This window comes from Eschscholzia californica, unplaced genomic scaffold (genome assembly GCF_041429995.1).
Source record: "Eschscholzia californica isolate CP2 unplaced genomic scaffold, dmEscCali1.0.p SCAF_4, whole genome shotgun sequence".
NCBI lineage: Eukaryota > Viridiplantae > Streptophyta > Magnoliopsida > Ranunculales > Papaveraceae > Eschscholzia > Eschscholzia californica.
This window is the reverse complement of record NW_028238461.1, coordinates 3,970,217-3,990,036: the sequence shown is the minus strand read 5'-3', so window position 1 is coordinate 3,990,036 and position 19,820 is coordinate 3,970,217. Positions and strand designations below refer to the sequence as shown.

Genomic DNA, 19,820 nt, shown 5'->3' with positions numbered 1-19,820 from the left:
TTAATGTGTTAGATTGGCGTTTCTTGGAGTTGGAGATAGTTTGGAGCATGAAAAACTAAATTTAATACCATAAGATAGGGTTCATTGCACAAAGAAAAAAGCATAAGATACGGTTCCAACCACGTGAAGAGGAGGTGAACTACATTGTTCCATTTTCTTCCCTATCCAGTCACTCTTTTTGTCTATAACGAGTGGATAAAATATTTGAAACAGTGTTGGTGCCACAGCTGGATTACTGAAAAACGTCTCTAAAAATGTATGGAACGTTTTCAAATCTCCATGTAAGTTGGGAAGTTATCTAAGGAAGGACTGATGACACAAGTATCATTGTAGTAGGTCATATGGGGATTGGGGTCACCCTCTATTATTGCTTAAGGCATCCATTTACATATACCAGAACATTAGCCAACTATGGTCTCCTAAGAAGGTTTCAAATCTAATCTTGCTTTGGAGACATATTTGGACAAGTGAAATTATAAGGGGTTGTCCCTTGTTAGCAAGCCACACGCGAGGCCGGTCAGATGGTTCCTAAGTCCTACATAAAAATTTGCATATAATTTCGACCTCTTTATTGTGCATCATACATGTAAAAAAATGATCTGAAACAACCTGTAAAAAGTCTTACTTTCACAATCCGTTTAGAAAGGGTCAGACAAAATTCTTTGTGAACGGGTGACTACCTATGGCAATGGTTAATGTCACTATACCGAAAAGACTGTCTTTGTCTCTCTCACTCTTCCAAATCCAATGGTAGAGTAATGATAGTGAAAAATATAGAGAGAAACAACGCCTTTGTTGGTATAATTGGCTACATTAATTAAATGTTACTCCTTAAATGGTAGAAACAGCGTTGCTGAAAACTTAACCTAAACTGTCACCTAAAATAGCCGGGTACTTGGTAAGCTGTCAGTCATTTCATCTAACGGTTACGATTTTTCCATCGTTTTCCTTCTGTCTTCTCCTCTACTTGAAACCCTAGTTTACTCGACTTCCTCTGTTTTCTTCTCTCCTCGCTGCGTTTTCTTAAGATCGATCGAAAATGACAGGAGGAGATCAAACAGTGTTGCAGTTCTTTCCTTTGTCGACGAGTTTATCTACCAAAGTTCATCCAGTAGTTATATTCAACATTTGTGATTGTTACGTTAGGCGTCCTGATCAAGCAGAGAGAGTAATTGGTACTCTTCTTGGTTCTGTTCTTCCTGACGGTACTGTTGAAATTCGTAACTCCTATGCTGTTCCTCATAACGAATCTTCTGATCAAGTTTGTCTCTCTCTCTCTCTCTCTCTCTCTCTATATATATTTTTCTCTTTTTTACTTTGGAATTGTCTATTTGTGTTAGGGTTTAAATGCCATGAGGATAATCAGGATTTAGGGAATTTTATTTATTTGTGTAGGAAGTATTTGGATTTTATTGAATCCAGAACAAAAAACTGTGTTAATTGCGATTTTCCAAGCTTGTTTCTTTAAATTAGGTATAGTTATTCAGCCAGAAATCACTCTAGTTCGTGCAACTCTAGAGACCAATTTGTTTCTGGTTTGATGAGTTTTCATTTACACATTATGTACAAATTTACTCTAGGTAAAGTCATGTTATAATTAAATTCCAGGATCATTCTTTTTTCCTCTTAAATTTCTTGCATTTTAACTCCTATACTTGAAATGTCCCACTTATATTTCATACATGCAAGACGGAAATTCCATTTTGATTTCCTAATATTAGAGTAGATAGACGAATTCGAGTTTAAATTTATATAATTCACTTTTTAGTTGTAATCATCACGCAGGCTTAATGCTTTAGCGATTCGAATATTGTGGGCTTTAACATCATAAACAAAATCTTTATTGTGGAAAAGCTTTCTTTGCTTACTTCATTTTGATTACGTTTTCGAGTAATCACTAATCACTTCTGTTAGAGTAGTGCTAAATCATTGAAACTACTAAATCACCTATATAAACTTTCGAGAGTTAATGAACTTGAAGCTCTTCTGCACATTAATATCTCCATTTCTATGTCATGAAATGGAAATAATTAGAGTTTAGGTTATTGTAGTTATCTTTTCTAACTTGCATATCTTGTTTGTCTTTTTTTTTTTCTTCTTCTGGATGATTGATACAATAGCGTCGATTCATTGTCTTCTTCCTTTTTTCTCGTTTAATTTCTCAGATCATAATAACATTTATGAGTTGACCTTACGCTTTATTTCGTTCTCTTTTCAATGACGTTAGGTTGCTTTGGATATTGAATATCATCATAACATGCTATTGTCTCACCAAAAGGTGAACCCTAAGGAAGTCATTGTTGGATGGTAACTTCACTTCTTTCTTAGGTTTATACTTGGACTCTCTTAGTCCTAGTTTGCTATTAGTTTATTGTATTGATTAGCATGTTACTTGTGCTCGAGAGTTTTGATATGTGGGGGAGCTTGCCATTTTTTAATTTTTTGTGGAACGAAGACTATCATGCTTTTTTTGTTGTTGAAAACTCTCATGCTTTTGTTGAATGTTCTCTTTTATCCTCAATAATCTAAAAGCTACTACTAGTAATAAATTTGTGCCACGCCAACTACGGGCAGGTATTCGACTGGCTTTGGGGTCTCAGGCGGGAGTGCGTTGATTCATGAATTCTATTCAAGAGAAGTACAAAATCCAGTTCATTTAACTGTTGATACAGGTTTTAAGAATGGTGAAGCTAGCATCAAAGCATTTGTCTCAATTAATTTGACTTTAGGAGATCACCAACTTGCAGCACAATTTCAGGAAATTCCTTTGGATCTTCGCATGCTTGAAGCGGAACGAGTTGGATGTGTGTATCTTAGCCTCATTCTTAACTTTCCAATTTGTTTACTGATATGAGCTTACTTAATTTCTAGATTTGTAATTGGGCTTTTAGACCTCCCGAAACAAAACAAAATTTGCAGGCTGCAGCACTAACACAAGCATTTGAGTACTCTAAAAGTTCAAATATCATTTCTTATCGGCAATTTAGTATAGTTAAATGTCGATTTATTATGAATTATCAGTTATCCGAAATGTGAATGTTACCTACGGGAAAATTCATTGGGACGAAACCTACTTGAAACATTTTTTTGTTCTTTCATAACTAAGAGTCTTTTGATTGAAAGGAAGACTTTCTCAATTATTGATTAATCTGTACTTTCAGTTGATATTTTGAAGAGCACAATGGTGAACAAGCTCCCGAATGATTTGGAAGGAACGCAAGCCTCGATGGAAAGACTACTTGCTCTGATCGACGATGTCTCAAAATATGTTGATGATGTCGTGGTTAGATCTCTCTCTCTCTCTCTCTCTCTCTCTCTCTCCCTCTCTCTCTTTCATCATCCTAATCTTTCTTCACCTCCCTGTGTTCAAATTTTGTAAAATTTTCTCTTTCCAGGAACAACGTGTTGCTCCTGACAATAACGTTGGGAAATCCATATTAGACACAGTAGCTTCTATTCCAAAAATATCACCCGGAGGTTTCGATAAACTCATCAACGACAGTATCCAAGTAAGAAAACTAATAATCTTATGTAGTTTCTTTATGGTGTGTTTGGTTGCAGGATTCCTAAGTAGGATTCCTATCAAAAGTGGAATTTGGTAGGAATCATGAATCCTTGGTCTGTTTGGCTACCAAGAATCCTAGGACTCTTGAATCCTAAGGATTCCTAATTCCAAAATTTGTATTGGACCAAAATCCCACCCTACCCCCTAGGATTTGATAGGATTTTGGATTAATGAACCTAAATTTCAAACTTAAAATCAACAAAAAAATATTTCCTTCTACAAAATCATTTTAAAAAAAAAAATCATATTTTTTCTAAGGACGTTTAAAAATACTCAAATAATAAATCATAGGATTCTTAGTTGTCAAACAAGCCAAAAATATTACTTGGATTCATGAATCCGTGGAATCATGAATTCCAAGGACTCATGAATCCGCGGATTCATGATTCCGCCATCCAAACACACCATTAGTATATTCTCCTATTTTCATATTTTTCTATACAATTTCCGTACTGACGTGTTTTATTATATTTTCAGGACAATTTGCTACTACTGTATTTATCAAGTCTTACAAGAACTCAACTTAGTTTAGCAGAAAAGTTGAATACAGCGGCTCAGATCCTGTAATCTGAATTTGATCATATAGTCCTTTATCAGTGAGAGCTAGGTAAAATAGAGTCCGGGTGTTAAGTTGGGCAAGTGTTTTTTCAATAGTTGTAGTGATTGTTATATGTTCAAGCTGGTGCTTTTTTTTTTCTGCAAAGATGAGCAGGCAGCTTATGCTTTTTTTTTGTTAGGTGAAGACTGTAAAATTTCGCCAATTTTTTTAATGGGTAGATAGATGTTGATTTTGTTGAGGATGCAACTATACAAGTTTTTTACTTGCAATTATAGGAGTCATTGGTTGGATTGTGTGATTTTATTTTCGTAAAAAATTATGCTCAATAGTGCCACAAGGAATTATATCAACTTTGATATAGAATTTTTTGCCATTCATTTATTATTGTTATTTTCTTTTATCATGATTTGTGTCTAATTTGTTGAAATGTGAATTGTTTAACTTCAATGGATTTAAAAACCATTCATATTAGTTAAATGTTACGGGTGAGACAAAAAAGAGTTTGCAGCAGCAACAACAACAAAAGGAGGAGGAAGCAAGTAAGCGAAAGGTATTTTGGATTGGATATTGCGTGGAATGCAGATAAAAGATCGATTGGTGGAAATTCATCCAATTTGTAGAGGATGAGAAAAATGGAGAACCTAGTAGGAAGGGTAATTCTGGTTCGGTTCCTCCCAAGAAATCATTTGGTGATTTTAGTGGTCTTTTCAGTTTTCAAAATTTATTCAAAAAGTGGTTTTATATTCCAACTTTTCTAGCTTGATTTTCAGTGAAGATTTTTGTGAAAGAGCATAAAACGAAAGAACGAAGAAGATAACACAAAAAGTAAGAGAAACAATACCTAAAACCTAGTAGAAGATAAAAAAAACTTTCAACAAAAAAAATTTGGTATTAATTGGGGAAAGACTAATTTTAATGAGAGATAATATAAAAAAGAATAAAGGATAAAATAAGAAATGAGAAAAATAAACAAATTAACAGATTTTTAACTTAACGTTAAATAGGGGGTTAAACAATCTACTCGTCGAAATATAAGATTCAAACAAGTCCATTAGCTAGTAAAGGGACCGAATAAGAATTAACTCATTACTTAATCACCGCGGAGGCGCGGATATACAAATTATATAAATGTTTTGAGCTTTCTTGAGCAGGAGGTTTTCTTTTCTGAGAAAGATCGAGTTCTGAAGTTTTTAAAAAATTTAGAGAGAGAGAAGAGAGTAATAATGGATGTAATAAAAACACAGCAGATCTCAGGAAGGGGGATCGAGAAAGTGATTATTCATCCTCTTGTTCTACTCAGCATTGTTGATAACTACAATAGGGTTGCTAGAGATACTCGTAAACGTGTTATTGGAGTCTTACTCGGAAGTTCTCATAAAGGAATCGTTGATATCACTAATAGTTATGCAGGTTTGAATTTACTCTTTCTGTCTCTTTAATTCTTGTTTATAGGTTTTCTAATTCTCTCTTTTGTTTCAAATTTGGTCGTATATTAATTTTTTGGATGCTTTTAGTTTGTGATTGATATTTAGGGTTTCAATTGTTGGATATTTGAATCACAATCAGGGGGTTCGTTTTAATTTAGACATTCAGACTGTGGAAATCCGTTGTTTGTTTGTTTCTGGGTAGAAGTTCACTTCACTAACAAGTTAGATGATGATATTTAGTGCCCATTATAAGAAAGATGAGTAGTTTGGGTACTAAAATTGGGATTTATAGTTTGAGCATTCATAAACTACTAGTACAAGTTTTCTTACAATTGAGGAAAAGGGTTTTAGACATTGGGGGTTTGGATGTCGATATTGTTGGGTATGGGAATGAATTTCGAGTGATGGAACTATGTCTAAGGGACTGACTAGTTACTAGACTCTATAATTTGCGAAGTTTACTGTATTTGTGGCTTTAAGACTTGTTATCGAGAAAAGTTGATTATTTGTTAGTTAGCATAGAGTTTCAGCTGAGGTACTGAATCCCCATGCCTATTGATACATTTTGCTTTAAAACTTATACACTGATTTTTATCCATATTTATCGTATTGGTCCAGTTTAGTATCAATTTGACTGACAGTTTCATGGTGAACTAATATAGCTTCACCCTCACTGTTCTGCCCTCGCTCTGACTTAGTTGCAGTCTCTTATTATGATTTATATGTTGAATCCCATGAACCTGTTTCAGAGCATTCATATATTGTTTATGTAGTGCATTGATTGTTCTTCACTTCTTCCTACATATTGAACTGTTAACTTTTCAGTGCCCTTTGAAGAAGATGATAAGGATCCAAGCATTTGGTTTCTTGATCACAACTACCATGAAGCTATGTTTTCTATGTTCAAGAGAATAAATGGTATTTTTTTTTTTTACTTTTGAGTTGATCTGTTATGTTTTGTTTGGTTTTGTCGTCGCATATATCTTTCTCTTTTTACTGATAAACATTCACTAATTAATATATGTCATTCCAGCCAAGGAGCATGTTGTAGGCTGGTACAGTACTGGACCTAAGCTGCGGGAGAACGACCTTGACATTCACGGATTATTCCATGAGTAAGATCAGAAATCTCTCTCCTTTAAAACACGTTTAAGATCGCCATTGTTTAGCACTGGTAGAATAAAAGACTCAATCTAGCTTCTATTGTCTCAAAGTAATAGTAACAGACATTTACAATTAAGTAAAGCTTGCTCTTCAGCATCAAATGTAATTTCCTTGAAACTCCTCACAGAGTTTAAATTCAACTTACATTATGATGAACGTCAGAGTACTGATTACTGAACATAGGAACTCATAGTGTCGGTTGAGCTTTTCGGCTTTGCACTATTTAGTTGTTATTTGATATGAGTTGTTTATGACATTGTTCACCCTCCCATGTAAATTGAATGTTCTCTGATGCACTTATCAAAATTACAAAGAATGCCCCCAAAAATTTAAAAAAACATATTTGCCTCCTTTTGTGGTGCTTATAGTCGTACTTGTGGAAACTTTCTCAAGACTCAAAATGAAGATGTCAGTTGGTCTTCAACCTTTTGTGTACTATAAAGATAAAAAAAGAAGTTTTCAACAAAAAAAGATAGAAAGGAAAAGTTTTTGCTAGTTACTGATCATTCAGAAATACAAAAACTTAATGACTAACTCTGCTCATTGAAATTTTGTGTACATGATATAAAAATTTGTAATAGTAAATTGGTGACTTTTTTATTTTGCAAGTCACGGCTACCCAAAAGGTTTTAGTAGTAAATTGGGACTCACTTCTAGTAGTGTACTACCTGTGCCTATCGTGCATATATCTCAAGAGATGCTTAAGATTTACCTTTCATTTCTTAAATCTTTTTTTTTTGTTTGCCAGCTATGTTCCCAACCCTGTTTTGGTTATTATTGATGTCCAACCGAAGGAACTTGGGATACCCACTAAAGCTTATTATGCAGTTGAAGAGGTTAAAGAGGTAGGTATCCATGATCTATTGCATAGCTTCAGTTCAGTCTCCAGCTGGTTATTAACTTTATTTCTTACTGATTGCCCATACATATTGAATCAAGTTTAAACCTGCTAAATATGAGTGGTAAACAAAAAAAATGTTGTCTTCTTTTATCCTGTAACCCTTTGTGCATTACTTCTGTTAATTTCTTTCAGAATGCAACTCAAAAAAGCCAGAAGGTGTTTGTCCACGTGAGTTCTGAAATCGCTGCCCATGAAGTTGAGGAAATTGGTATGCATATGTTATTATGTGTTTGTCCAAGTGACTTCTGTTTTACAAAATTTTCCCTTGCCCTTCATTTCGTTATTTTCCTCTAATCTCCTCTTCTATATATGACTCTTTCACTAGGGGTGGAGCACTTACTCAGGGATGTGAAGGATACTACAATCAGCACCCTTGCAACAGAGGTTTGTTGTTTTACTTCACTGAAAAATTCTCTTATCATATCTATTTCCTCAGTTATAGTCTATGATGATTCTCTAAATTAGTCTATAAAATGAAAAATAGATGTTTGAGAACGAAAATTTCTAGTTTTACTTAGTAAACTAAACATTCAATTGTCTTTTATTCCTTACAGGTTACTGGGAAACTTGCTGCTTTGAAAGGGCTGGATGCACGCCTCAGAGAGATACGCAGTTATCTTGACCTTGTCGTTGATGGAAAACTGCCTTTGAATCACGAGATTTTATATCATTTGCAGGTATTGTTGTCTTTGTTCTCCTCTATATAGTTGTTTTGCCTATGTATATATTTTTCTCTTTAGTTTTGAAGCAAATTCTTGATACTGACACTTTGTGATGATCGACCTTGCCTCTTTACCACTTTGCAGTTTTATCACATTCCCGGGTCACTTGTCAAGAGTCAGGGCATAAATGTGTATTCTGAATCGATATCTTTGCAATCCCTTTTTTGCAGGATGTGTTTAATCTACTGCCAAATCTCAATGTGACCGAGTTAATCAAGTCTTTTGCAGGTATAGAGAGCAATGGTCCATAGCAATTTTGATTATCAATCTATTCTTAAAACTTTCTTTTTGAGAGAATTTATTCTTAAAACTTCACTGTGCAGTTAAAACAAATGACATGATGCTGGTTATATATCTCTCTTCTCTTATCCGAAGTGTTATCGCTCTTCACAATCTGATCAATAATAAGGTACTTATGAAATTTATTATGCCATTCCCTTTCTTCATCTTGACACATTATTTAGTCTGTTGACCTTTTTTGTTGATAAATCTTTATTCATTTGTGAACTTCATTTAACGAGTATCTGTAGAAAAGGTTGCAAATTGTTGTTATGTGATAGTCTGGTAGGTATGTCATGGGTTATATTCAACTTCTATCTAATCATAATATACAAATAAAACTTGATTCCAGATGCTCAACAAAGAACATGAGAAAGCAGAAGATTCAAAGCCAGCTGCTACTCCAACAGCAGCAGGAAGCTAGAAATGGGCGCTTGGGTTTTCATCCATTAGAAAGATCAGGCATCATGGTCGCTGAACCAAACATATATTGCTTTTGGGTTGTCAGACTGGTGTCATTCTCGACAGGGTTAACTATTAGATTCTTGAGGATGTGGTAATAACATTAAATTGGTTGCCCATACGATCTACTTTTGATAAACTCATTTATTTGTAGTTTCGCAATGCAGTATGGATGATGATACACAATTTAAGCCTCTCTTTGATGTCTATATACTCTGAAACCCAGTTTCTTGTCTGACAGTATTTTTTTCATTTGTCTTTTCAAACTTAGACTTGAGTTTTCTGTTAAATGGCAGGAAGACATCTATAAAATGAATGAGTGGGATGTCTTACACTCGTATTCTTCTTTCTAATTGTGTCAATGGTTACCAATTGTCCCAAACAAATGGGCATTTACTTGTTCAAATGTATGTAAGAAACTTTTGCTTTTAAAGAAAACTGGTATACACCGAAGTAACCAAGTCGTAAAACCGTGTAAAACCTGTCTTACTGATTACAAGTCTTTTTTTTCTTATTGTCAAAATCAAACTTGTTGATTTGCACTATATCAAATAGACTGCAGATGAATTCAAATCAACTATTCAGACAGACTTGGGATAATTTAGACGTCCAATCAGACTTCAGATCTCACTTGGAAGGAAACCACTGACAAAATGTGCCATCTTCAGAAGTTATAGAAAACGCCCCTTTATTCACAAGCAGTCAAGCTCCAAGTTGGGCGCCAAAACACTTTTAAAGGACGCCCTTAAAGATTACCCCTGCCATTTTTGTGATGATCTTTTTTTTTTTTTTGTGATGATCTTGACGAGCTCAAAAAGATGTGTGGGGTTGGGTATCAACGATTCCTAACTCCCGCTGAAATTACCCTCCTTCCACATCTCCCAGCAACCCAGATAGTAGAGAGAGAGAGAGAGAGAGAGAGAGAGAGAGAGAGAGAGGTTTTTCAATCCTAAGCATCGTAGTATATCCTCATTTACATTCTTCTTTCTTGTTTTGGGAATATCTCTCATCAGAATTTTCCTCATTTAGATTTCTTTTTCACTCTTCCCCAACTCTCTTTAGGAAATCAAATCTAAGTTCTAACTTCATACAAACTTCAAATATACAAGACTAAAACCCACCATGAATACTCTCTCTCACTCTATAAATCCGGTTCTCTTTCTCTCTTCTACCACCAATTCCCCTTCTTCTTCTTCTACTACCTCAACTCTCAGATTTTCATCTTCTCTTCTTCCTTCATCAACAAGACTAAAACCCATTTCTTTTCACTCCAAGAATACTAGGTTTCTGCAGTTTTCTGAAACAAATAAAGGGAGATTAAGGAACAAAATGTCAATTACAGAAGCTTTACTGACTAGTGAAGGAGAAGATGAAGATAACCCTCCTGTCTTGGATGAAACAGAAGTCAATTTTAAACCTAGACGGATTGCTCTTTTTGTGGAGCCTTCTCCCTTTTCGTCAGTAATCTATCTATAAACACTTCACTCCCTTTTCTCTTGATTTCTTAAATGTCTTTTAGCTGTAAAATCAAGTGGGGTTTTCAGTCATGAAATGATGGAGTTTCTAGTTTCTTCTAGCTTAATCTTGCTCTAATTTCAATGAGTGTTAAAGTTCAACTTAACTAGTTTAGTTTCTGATTAAATTTGGGTTTTGTTCATAGATTTCAGTTTTAGTTTTTGGAGATTATTATTATGGGTTCTAATGTCATCAATTCAATATTTGAATTAGCTAATTACTAACCACCTTCCCCAATTTCAGTTTGATCTGTTTAATTATTATGGTAGATGTTATTTATGAGATCTAGTTTCATTTTGCAGTTACATATCTGGGTACAAAAACCGATTCCAGAATTTCATCAAACACCTACGAGAAATGGGAGACGAGGTAAATCGTTCGTTTGATGCTATATTATATCCAATGTTTTTACATGCTAATCTGCTTCGAACAATTACGGGCCATGAATCATATTAAGATTATGAATCATGAGAATAGTAGGATTGAGGTTTATCCTCTTCGAGTCAAAATTTCGTCAAATTCATTTCCGAGTGATGTATGCGATACTCGTCACTCGTCGATCTCGTAGTGATTTCCGGCAAATGAGTTTAACTTCATGAACTAATGATGAGGTTCTTGATGCATAGTATAGGTTATGGTGGTAACAACCCATGAAGGAGTTCCTGAGGAGTTCTATGGAGCTAAGTTGATTGGGTCAAGGAGGTAGTTTCTTCTACTGTACCAAATTGTATAAGCTCGTAATCCTTCTACTAGTGGGTTAAAAAAAATCGTACTCTTTCAGCTTTCCCTGCCCCTTGTATAATAAGGTGCCGCTTTCATTAGCTCTCAGCCCAAGAATAATATCAGAGGTTGCTAAGTTCAAGCCTGACATAATACATGCATCATCACCTGGAATTATGGTAATTTTCCTGCAAGTTTTTGTTTCATGTCATTGAAAGAACTTTCTTAGGTCCCTCTGCTGCCAGGGGTGGTGAGTCCGTCCTCACGACGTGGAATGCTTGGGCTATTAGGGGGATATTCCTCAGACTAATAGAAGCTTCCGCGTTATTATTATTCTGAAAAAAGATCTTCATATAACTAACAAAAACATCGATATTTGAATAGGTATTTGGTGCTCTTATCATTGCGAAACTCTTATGTGTTCCTATAGTGATGTCATATCACACTCATGTCCCAATGTGAGTTTACCTATTCCAGATCTTCCTTATACATATTCTCTGTAATTCATAACTTGGTATCCTCCAAGTTGTTGAAACAACTATTTAGTCAAACTTGAATTGATTTTTCGGTCACGGCAGATATATTCCGAGATATACTTTCAGTTGGCTGGTGACACCAATGTGGATGATCTTAAGTAAGTTTATCTTGATTTATTGCTAACTAATTCAGATGAGTAACTAGCTAATATCAATTTTTTGTTTTTTGTGAAGAGTTTCTTCACAGAGCTGCTGATTTAACACTAGTTCCATCAGTTGCTATTGCGAGGGATCTCTTGGCAGCTAAAGTCACGGCAGGTAAAAGTAACCATTAACTGAGAGCTCGCTCATCCTTTACAGTTCTAGCATGCATTCGCTTATTAGAGTTAGATTTCCGTTATCTTCTTATACAATCATTTCCTAGAAATTGGTTCTATTGCTTTCTGCAAGGATCTATATTCGAGTAAATCAATGCTTACATGTTGTACGTTTTCATAACTTGTTACTTATTGTCTTCCCTCTTCCTTGAATGTATTCTTTTTTTATGGTACTGATCTGTTGTTTGCCGACCTCTTCTTCCTGTATTGGTTTCAGCTAATAAAATACGTCTCTGGAATAAGGGTGTTGATTCAGAGAGCTTCCACCCCAAATTCCGATGTCACAAAATGAGGTGTTTACTGAGGTATTGGAATTGTTTCAATGTCAACCTCTATAATGATTTTCTTAGGAATACATGTTAAAATACTTTTTTCGTCCAATCAGCAACAACGAGCCTGAGAAACCCTTGATAATCCATGTTGGAAGACTTGGAGTCGAGAAGAGTTTAGATTTTCTTAAACAGTAAGTTTATTTTTTTTCCTCATTTTCTATTTAGCCTCTCACATTTTTGACTGAAATTCATTGTTGACGCATATTGCTTGCCTCACTTATTGTATATCTCCTTTTCTAAGCAAAAACCTAGAATAGATAGTGAAGTCGCCAATTTCATTCTAACAAGTCTAGGTCAAAAAACACAAACCAAACTTGAACTCAATGAGCAAATGAAGTTTCAGTTGACTGAAAACTCAACCAAATGCATATACAATACATTTTAGATTTTATTTTAATGCCTCGCTTGATTCGATTCAGCCTTTGATGTAACATGCTATGATACAGGGTCATGGATAGGCTTCCAGAAGCACGCATTGCTTTTGTCGGTGATGGACCATATAGGTAAGCAACTCTTTCCCACATGAAAAATGCAATGGTGAGACTTGTTTCGGTCAAAGAAACGAAGTATTCCTTCTAACTATTCGGATAAACGAAATGAACAATGCAAATTGTAAACTCTCCCTTCTGACGGGTATGTTTCCCATGTATTGAACTATGACATTAACCTCTCTCTCTCTCTCTCTCTCTCTCTCTCTCTCTCTCTCTCTCTCTCTCTCTCTCTCTCTCTCTCTCTCTCTTTCTTACTGTGCAGGCCAGAGCTTGAAAACATATTTTCCGGAGTGCCTGTAGTATTCACAGGGATGTTAAGTGGCGAAGAACTCTCTCGAGCTTACGCGAGTGGAGATGTTTTCATAATGCCATCAGAATCCGAGACTCTAGGACTTGTCGTCCTTGAATCCATGTCTTCTGGTGTCCCTGTAGTTGCTGTTCGTGCAGGTGGAATCCCAGACATAATCCCAGAAGAACAAGAAGGAAAAATAGGATTCCTTTACACTCCTGGAGACCTTGAAGACTGTGTAAACAAATTGGTTCCTCTGTTACATAATTCCGAATTAAGAGAAACCATGGGGAGAGCAGCTCGAGTAGACATGGAAAAATACGACTGGAAAGCTGCCACGAAAAAGATAAGGAACGAACAATATAATGCTGCTATTTGGTTCTGGCGAAAAAAGAGAGCTCAACTCCTTAAACCCTTTCAGTGGTTTAATAAACAAATCTTTCGACCTCGAACTGTAACTCTGTAAGTACATATGTGAGACAATGATGGTAAGATGAACTGAACTCCCAACTTGGCTTGTTTTTATGATACTTATCGATAGAAAAGTTAGGGTTTTAGGTTTTGTAGTGTTTGTAATTAGTGATTTGTATTGCATTTGTTATGAGTTTAGAAGATTATTCTTTGAGTTTCTATTGTTGTAAATTTAGTAAACTCATAAAATCTTGTTATTTTTATTTTCCCTTAGTTAATTCCCTATCAGTAACTTTAGTAATCTTCTATTCTTCTGCACCTTTCACTGGTAATTTGGATGCCAACAAACTAAATATTAGGTACACCATTTGGAGATAGAATACTAGTGGTTGATAAATGTCAAATAAAGTTTAGACACATGTATACCACCAATTTCTAATCATAGACAGTAATTTTAATAAGATTCAAGCTAGAAGCATACATGTACCTGGGTGTCTGGTAACCACTACATGTATGATGTACCCGTAACCCGTGGGTGTCTGGTAACCATGTGTGTAGAGGGTTTTACTATTTTTTATAGAACAAGTATGATAATCTACCTCACAAATATCTCAGTCGTCTCCAGTCGGGCAAACTTAAAGTAAAACACTTTCCGGTCCGAGCAGGCGGTCATTTTCCTTTGTAAAACACATACGAGTTTGATCACTTGAAATTGTCTAACAATTTTCTACACACTCCCCTTGGGCACTCGGGCTAGTCCGAAACCTAGACTGTTCAAACCCAACACGGGATTGGTCCAGTCCGACTACTCTTAGATAACTCGGTCTGGAAATCCTGATAGATAGGCGGGCCTATGGCAAACATTGGCCCCTATAGATTCTCCCTAAAACAAAAAACCACTAGAATTGGTGGAGGAGGGTGAGAAACCGCGGGAAATTATCTACTCCCATTAAACGATAAAGTGGTACACGTGTTATGTGAGTCAAACTAATTTTGACCACGTTTTATTTCCTACTTTCAGTCATACCTGGTAGGCGTCTATTACCAGACTTCTTATCAAATCAAAAACCAACACGTGGATAGAGAAATACTTCATCTTAACCCTTAATCAAGTCAAAAACCATTAACAAGCAGCCGTTGATTTTATAGAATTTCCACTTTTTACCTTACGCGTTTCGCTCTAATAAGATTTTGATCATCTTCTTCAATGGGAAACTCACAGTATTATTAAACCCTAGTTTCCTCATTTTCCCCTCTTTTCTCATTCAATTAAACTTCACAGACCAATTCGAAAATGGATAATCAGAAGAATTTGAAAAAATTGACGAGTTTTGGTAAAGTACCAGATTTAGCTCTTGATAGAGTAATTAGGTATATTACTGATCCTCAAGATCGAGCTTCAATTTCTTTAGTTTGTCGTAAATGGTATGAAATTGATTCTTTAACAAGAAAACATATTGATATTGCTTTATGTTATACTACATCTCCTGATCGATTAACGAAAAGGTTTCCTAATTTAGAATCCCTAAAATTAAAAGGAAAACCTAGAGCTGCTATGTTTAATCTTATACCTGGAAATTGGGGAGGATATGTCACTCCATGGATTCAACAGATTTCTCAAAGTTTTAATTGTTTGAAATCTATTCATTTTCGAAGAATGATTGTGAAAGATGATGATTTAGAGATTTTGATTCGTTCTCGTTGTTCGAGTTTAGAAGTTCTTAAGCTGGATATGTGCTCTGGTTTTTCTACTGATGGACTTTTACTTGTTGCACAATCTTGCAGGTACTAACTAGCTAGCTAGCTCCATTATTGCTTCATTAATTTAACCCTAATTTCTGACTAACATTTGCTTGTAATTGTATTTAGGGTTTTATGTGGGTTCTTGGGTTTTTCTACTTTGTTATATGAGCTTGAGGGTCACCTCGTCCCCGAGCACTTGATTGTGAATGGGGGGATGAGGTGAGTGATGATAGTCTGTAATGAAATTTACCAAAAATGTAGTATCAGTTATCGCACTAACACATACATGCTATCCGTTATCATAAACTAAATCTTCATACACATGGGAAACTTCTTTGTTTCAGACATATAGTTATTGACTTTAGTAGTGAATACGCTTTAACTCGGTAATACTGCTAATAATAACAGATTACTTATTTGCTTCGACAGATGTCTGAAGACCTTTGTTTTAGAAGATAGCACTATAGAAGAGAAGGATGGTAAATGGCTACACGAGCTTGCTTTGAACAACACAGTTCTCGAGACACTGAACTTCTATTCGACTGATCTTGTGAAAATCAGCATCCAAGACCTTCAACTAATAGCAAAAAGCTGCAATCATTTAACCTCCATAAAAATCAGTGATAGTGAAATCTTGGGTTTAGTCGATTTCTTTAAAGCTGCGACTGCATTAGAGGAATTTGGAGGAGGTTCCTTCAATGAAGAACCACATAGATATTCCGAACTTTCTTTTCCTCAAAGGCTATGTCGGTTGGGTCTCTGCTACATGGCGAAGCACGAAATGCCTATAATTTTTCCATTCGCATCACGACTCAAGAGGCTGGATCTTCTCTATGCGTTATTGGACACAGAAGACCATTGTCAGTTGATTCAACGATGCCCCAATTTAGAAGTTCTTAAGGTAGACTTCTCAATCTGTTTTTGGTCTTATTTTGTCACTGCTATCTCTCTTGTGCCTTCATATATGAACTCTTCTATGTTCTTCTTGTTCCTTCCTGAATACAGACAAGGAGTGTCATTGGAGACCGAGGGCTTGAACTCCTCTCTCAGAATTGTAAGAGATTAATGAAGCTTAGGGTTGAACTAGGTGCAGATGATGAGCAGGGTATGGTGGAAGGACAAGGGGTAGTTTCACAGAAAGGGCTATCTGCTTTAGCACAAGGCTGTCTTCAACTAGAAGAGCTAACTATCTATGTATCTGACATCACTAACGAACCTCTTGAAGCGATGGGTAAGTTCTGCAAAAATCTCTGCGATTTTCGACTAATCTTGAATGACCAAGGAAGTGGAATGACAGAACTACCACTTGACAATGGAATCCGATCTCTGTTAATGGGTTGCCAGAAGCTTAGAAGGTTATCTCTTTATCTATGTAGCGGGGGCTTGACTGATTCTGGACTCGGATATATCGGTCAGCATGGCAAGAATTTAACGTCCCTATGTCTTGGTAATGTTGGAGAATCCGATAGTGGACTTCTCGAGTTTTCAACGGGCTGTCCTAAACTACAGAAATTGGAAATAAGGGGTTGTAAATTCAGTGAAAAAGCTTTATCTAAAGCTGTACGAAAACTGATCTCTCTGAGATACTTATGGGTCCAAGGACATAATACGTCTGCTACTTCTAGTGACTTATTAGCCATGGTTCGCCCTTTTTGGAACATCGAGTGCATTCATCCGAGACAGGTTGTTGTTAATAATGACGATGGAGAGGAGTTGGTATTCAATCACGCGGGTCAGATTCTTGCTTACTACTCCCTCGCTGGCCAAAGAACAGATTATCCAGATACTGTTGCTCCTCTTCATCCATCTTCATTATTATTTTAGTTAAGTAAACGTCGAGAAGTAGGGAGATAAGGAACTTTCTCCCTCTACGATCAAGCAACAGCCTTGTATAGCCAAGAATGGTGGAGTCATTTTGGCTGAGCTTGGATGCTGTGGATATGTGCATAGTGTATCAAAGGGTTTAACTCTCTTATCCTCGTCTTTATATTTTTCTTCATGTAAGCTCCACATCCTTTTTGGTTTAAGTATGTAAATCGGGTGAAAATTCTGACGATAATTTGTATAACAATTTCTTACATTCTTATCCATAACTTCAAGAACACAAATTGTGTTCATTTGTGGTGCCGGGAGAATCGAAATTCTTTACTTTGATATGAAAATCTTTAAAAAGTTGAAATTGAAGGTTCATAGATATCTAAGATAACTTTGGTCTTTGGATATGAAAATTCCTCTTAGGATTTGACATCTTGGGATACAGAACTACTTGACTGGTTATGCTACAATCTGTACAGATTCGGAAACCAATACCGTATGAATTGGTTATAGTACATTACATTGTGTATCAGCCGTCTTAGCTCAGCTGGTAGAGCGCACGGCTTTTAACCGTGTGGTCGTGGGTTCGATTCCCACAGACGGCGAGCATTTTGTCAATGCTATTTTGATTGTTTGTGATTATTATGGCCCATACCGATCGATATATAGTTTGTTGGGTTAGAGAGGTTGTTTTCTAGGGCTAAAAAGACAATGTTGCAGCCAGTTTTAGCTGGAAAAATCACATTTTCATACCATGTGGTGGTGAACATGGGAGTTGTTAAGACCTTTTATGTTGCAGACCACCACCATTCATGAATGGACCACTAGTACAGGTATTTATGTGTATCTTTTTGCTTTGATGAAAGCACCAAAAGCATAACCCATGAGAAAGTTTTAAAGAATATATTTTGTTTTAGTTTTACAGTTTACTCCTCATAGATCACACCAATTTGGTTTTTTTCTTGGGCTCATTGAGATTTACGTCAGATCGTCTACACATAACACACTAGGGTTCTGTGGATTAGTCGAGGTGTGTATGTAAAATGTCTCATAATACCTTGAAATCTTTGTGATTCTTTTACGCGACTTTACTTTTGTTCATTTTAATCTTAAATTGAGCAATAGAAAGACGAAAAGAGACAATTTGAAGAGAGAGTGATAAGAATCAGAATACCTTTGAAATGAAGATAGATATGAGAAAAAAGAAATATAGGATTATCTAAAGAGTTTAATAATGGAGAAACTGTGTTTGTTTTGTTCTGATTTACTCAAGAGGTAATAATAATGTCTAGACTAGAATAAAGTGGCTTAGTTGCTTTCTTTCATGTTCTTGTTCAAGTTGTGGAAAAGTTTTTGTAAGGATGAATTTGCTTTTGAGGAGCTTTGGATGCTTTTCCGTCAAATAAGAAGATTTTGAAAGTAAATATTTGCAAGTGGAATAGGTAGAGTACGATATCAGTATCTCAAACCAACTATGTATGTGGATGGCAGATAATATGAACGGAACGAAAAATACCAAAATTGAGACATGGAGTTTCACACACACATGTGTGTGACTGATGTGTTTGAGGGGGCGCGACTGGTGTAGCACGAGGCCCCCTCAAATCACAAAACTTTCTTAAAGAACAACTGAGCAAGAGTCCCCAATATTTTTCTGCACTGGACTTCCAAATTCTACGCCACGCCACATATGTGTTTGTATATATATATGTATATATCATCATTTTTTTGTAATTATTATTAAGTGGAAGGTTGTTTTTCTGAAGGCAATACCTATATAAAGTTCTTTAGGAGCCAAGTAGCAAAAGCTAGATGAAACCCAACTTGAAGAGTCACAAAAAACTGCAATTAAAAAAAAGAAAAGAAAAAAAATGACATTTTCAAAGGTCAGAAAGTGATGTTAGTTAACTAATTAAATATGTAATCATAGTTTTGTCTTTTGTTTATGAAATAATCAATTCATTAATTCAATAAAGGTACTTATCTGAGAAGAATATTCTACAGGATCTCCTTCACTTATGGAGAGAACCTTAAACCCACCCATAACTTAGAATTTATTTAATCTTCATTGATTATGAAAGAGTCAAGATATAGATTTGTCTTAATGAAAAGGTTGATTCTATTTTTCCATTAAAAAACTCACAACGTTAACTAGATATTTGATTAATAGTAAGTTTGTTGGACACAATATAATTCATCAAATTATTTATATAAAGAGTACGGATGATTCGGTCATTGATAAACAAAATTTCATTTTTTTTAATTAGATCATTTTGGATTAACATAACTTCTACAGTAGCAACAATCTTTAGTCAACTAGATCATTGGGATATAAATCTTGAATGGAAAATTGGTTGAAGAAAGAAAAACATAAGAAGACTAAATGGGATGAATAGATAACAGAGAGTGTTCTATAAGTTGGCAAGTGTGACATGCCATCCGATGACCTAGCGCTTTCGTCTAATTCGAGTAACAGGGATTGCCTCTAGTTAATACTTTTTAAACATTTTACAAGTTCATATCGATACTCTAAGGCCGACAAATACTAAAATTTTCGTAAGTAAATCATGTT

At 35.5% G+C, this 19,820-nt stretch overlaps 4 protein-coding genes and 1 non-coding gene across 7 annotated transcripts; all 5 read left to right on the top strand.

Moving 5' to 3' along the window:
• The first annotated feature begins 692 nt into the window (after positions 1-692).
• Positions 693-4,501, top strand: LOC147541712 (eukaryotic translation initiation factor 3 subunit F-like). Its single transcript, XM_086636729.1, has 6 exons — positions 693-1,261; positions 2,228-2,307; positions 2,575-2,804; positions 3,162-3,283; positions 3,396-3,509; positions 4,043-4,501. The coding sequence occupies exons 1-6, from the start codon at positions 1,040-1,042 to the stop codon at positions 4,130-4,132; spliced, it is 858 nt and encodes a 285-aa protein (XP_086492855.1). The 5' UTR covers positions 693-1,039; the 3' UTR covers positions 4,133-4,501.
• Positions 4,502-5,273: 772 nt separating this feature from the next.
• LOC147541711 (26S proteasome non-ATPase regulatory subunit 7 homolog A) lies at positions 5,274-9,432 on the top strand. Of its 2 annotated transcripts, XR_015239643.1 has the most exons (11): positions 5,275-5,534; positions 6,377-6,469; positions 6,585-6,666; positions 7,464-7,560; positions 7,749-7,824; positions 7,942-8,000; positions 8,171-8,293; positions 8,509-8,566; positions 8,662-8,747; positions 8,970-9,190; positions 9,272-9,432. XR_015239643.1 is itself a non-coding variant. In XM_086672844.1 (10 exons), exons 1-10 carry the CDS (start codon positions 5,348-5,350, stop codon positions 9,039-9,041), a joined length of 933 nt encoding a protein of 310 aa, XP_086528970.1. In that variant the 5' UTR covers positions 5,274-5,347; the 3' UTR covers positions 9,042-9,432. The 2 variants fall into 2 exon arrangements, 1 of the variants encoding a protein (XP_086528970.1); XM_086672844.1 differs by having other exon boundaries at positions 5,274-5,534; positions 8,970-9,432.
• Positions 9,433-9,876: 444 nt separating this feature from the next.
• Positions 9,877-13,991, top strand: LOC147541710 (sulfoquinovosyl transferase SQD2-like). The gene is made up of 11 exons (XM_086672843.1): positions 9,877-10,536; positions 10,897-10,963; positions 11,226-11,296; positions 11,376-11,493; positions 11,699-11,772; positions 11,893-11,948; positions 12,025-12,108; positions 12,385-12,472; positions 12,553-12,630; positions 12,946-13,002; positions 13,253-13,991. The coding sequence occupies exons 1-11, from the start codon at positions 10,202-10,204 to the stop codon at positions 13,743-13,745; spliced, it is 1,521 nt and encodes a 506-aa protein (XP_086528969.1). The 5' UTR covers positions 9,877-10,201; the 3' UTR covers positions 13,746-13,991.
• Positions 13,992-14,812: 821 nt separating this feature from the next.
• LOC147541709 (coronatine-insensitive protein 1-like) lies at positions 14,813-17,550 on the top strand. Of its 2 annotated transcripts, none has more exons than XM_086672841.1 (3): positions 14,813-15,475; positions 15,863-16,334; positions 16,439-17,550. In XM_086672841.1, exons 1-3 carry the CDS (start codon positions 14,985-14,987, stop codon positions 17,255-17,257), a joined length of 1,782 nt encoding a protein of 593 aa, XP_086528967.1. In that variant the 5' UTR covers positions 14,813-14,984; the 3' UTR covers positions 17,258-17,550. The 2 variants fall into 2 exon arrangements, with proteins under 2 accessions (XP_086528967.1, XP_086528968.1); XM_086672842.1 differs by having other exon boundaries at positions 14,868-15,061.
• Positions 17,551-17,780: 230 nt separating this feature from the next.
• On the top strand, positions 17,781-17,853 carry TRNAK-UUU (transfer RNA lysine (anticodon UUU)). The gene has a single exon. It is a non-coding gene; the product is annotated as a tRNA-Lys (tRNA).
• Positions 17,854-19,820: the final 1,967 nt, after the last annotated feature.

Coding starts and splice junctions, on each gene's coding strand:
- LOC147541712 (XM_086636729.1), top strand. CDS start 1,040: ATGACAGGAGGAGATCAAACAGTGTTGCAGTTCTTTCCTTTGTCGACG. Junction 2,308..2,574: donor AAGGAAGTCATTGTTGGATG/GTAACTTCACTT, acceptor AACTACGGGCAG/GTATTCGACTGGCTTTGGGG. Junction 3,510..4,042: donor TCATCAACGACAGTATCCAA/GTAAGAAAACTA, acceptor TTATATTTTCAG/GACAATTTGCTACTACTGTA.
- LOC147541711 (XM_086672844.1), top strand. CDS start 5,348: ATGGATGTAATAAAAACACAGCAGATCTCAGGAAGGGGGATCGAGAAA. Junction 7,561..7,748: donor CAGTTGAAGAGGTTAAAGAG/GTAGGTATCCAT, acceptor AATTTCTTTCAG/AATGCAACTCAAAAAAGCCA. Junction 8,748..8,969: donor ACAATCTGATCAATAATAAG/GTACTTATGAAA, acceptor ACTTGATTCCAG/ATGCTCAACAAAGAACATGA.
- LOC147541710 (XM_086672843.1), top strand. CDS start 10,202: ATGAATACTCTCTCTCACTCTATAAATCCGGTTCTCTTTCTCTCTTCT. Junction 10,964..11,225: donor TACGAGAAATGGGAGACGAG/GTAAATCGTTCG, acceptor TGCATAGTATAG/GTTATGGTGGTAACAACCCA. Junction 11,949..12,024: donor ACCAATGTGGATGATCTTAA/GTAAGTTTATCT, acceptor TTTTTTGTGAAG/AGTTTCTTCACAGAGCTGCT.
- LOC147541709 (XM_086672841.1), top strand. CDS start 14,985: ATGGATAATCAGAAGAATTTGAAAAAATTGACGAGTTTTGGTAAAGTA. Junction 15,476..15,862: donor CTTGTTGCACAATCTTGCAG/GTACTAACTAGC, acceptor TTGCTTCGACAG/ATGTCTGAAGACCTTTGTTT. Junction 16,335..16,438: donor CCAATTTAGAAGTTCTTAAG/GTAGACTTCTCA, acceptor TCCTGAATACAG/ACAAGGAGTGTCATTGGAGA.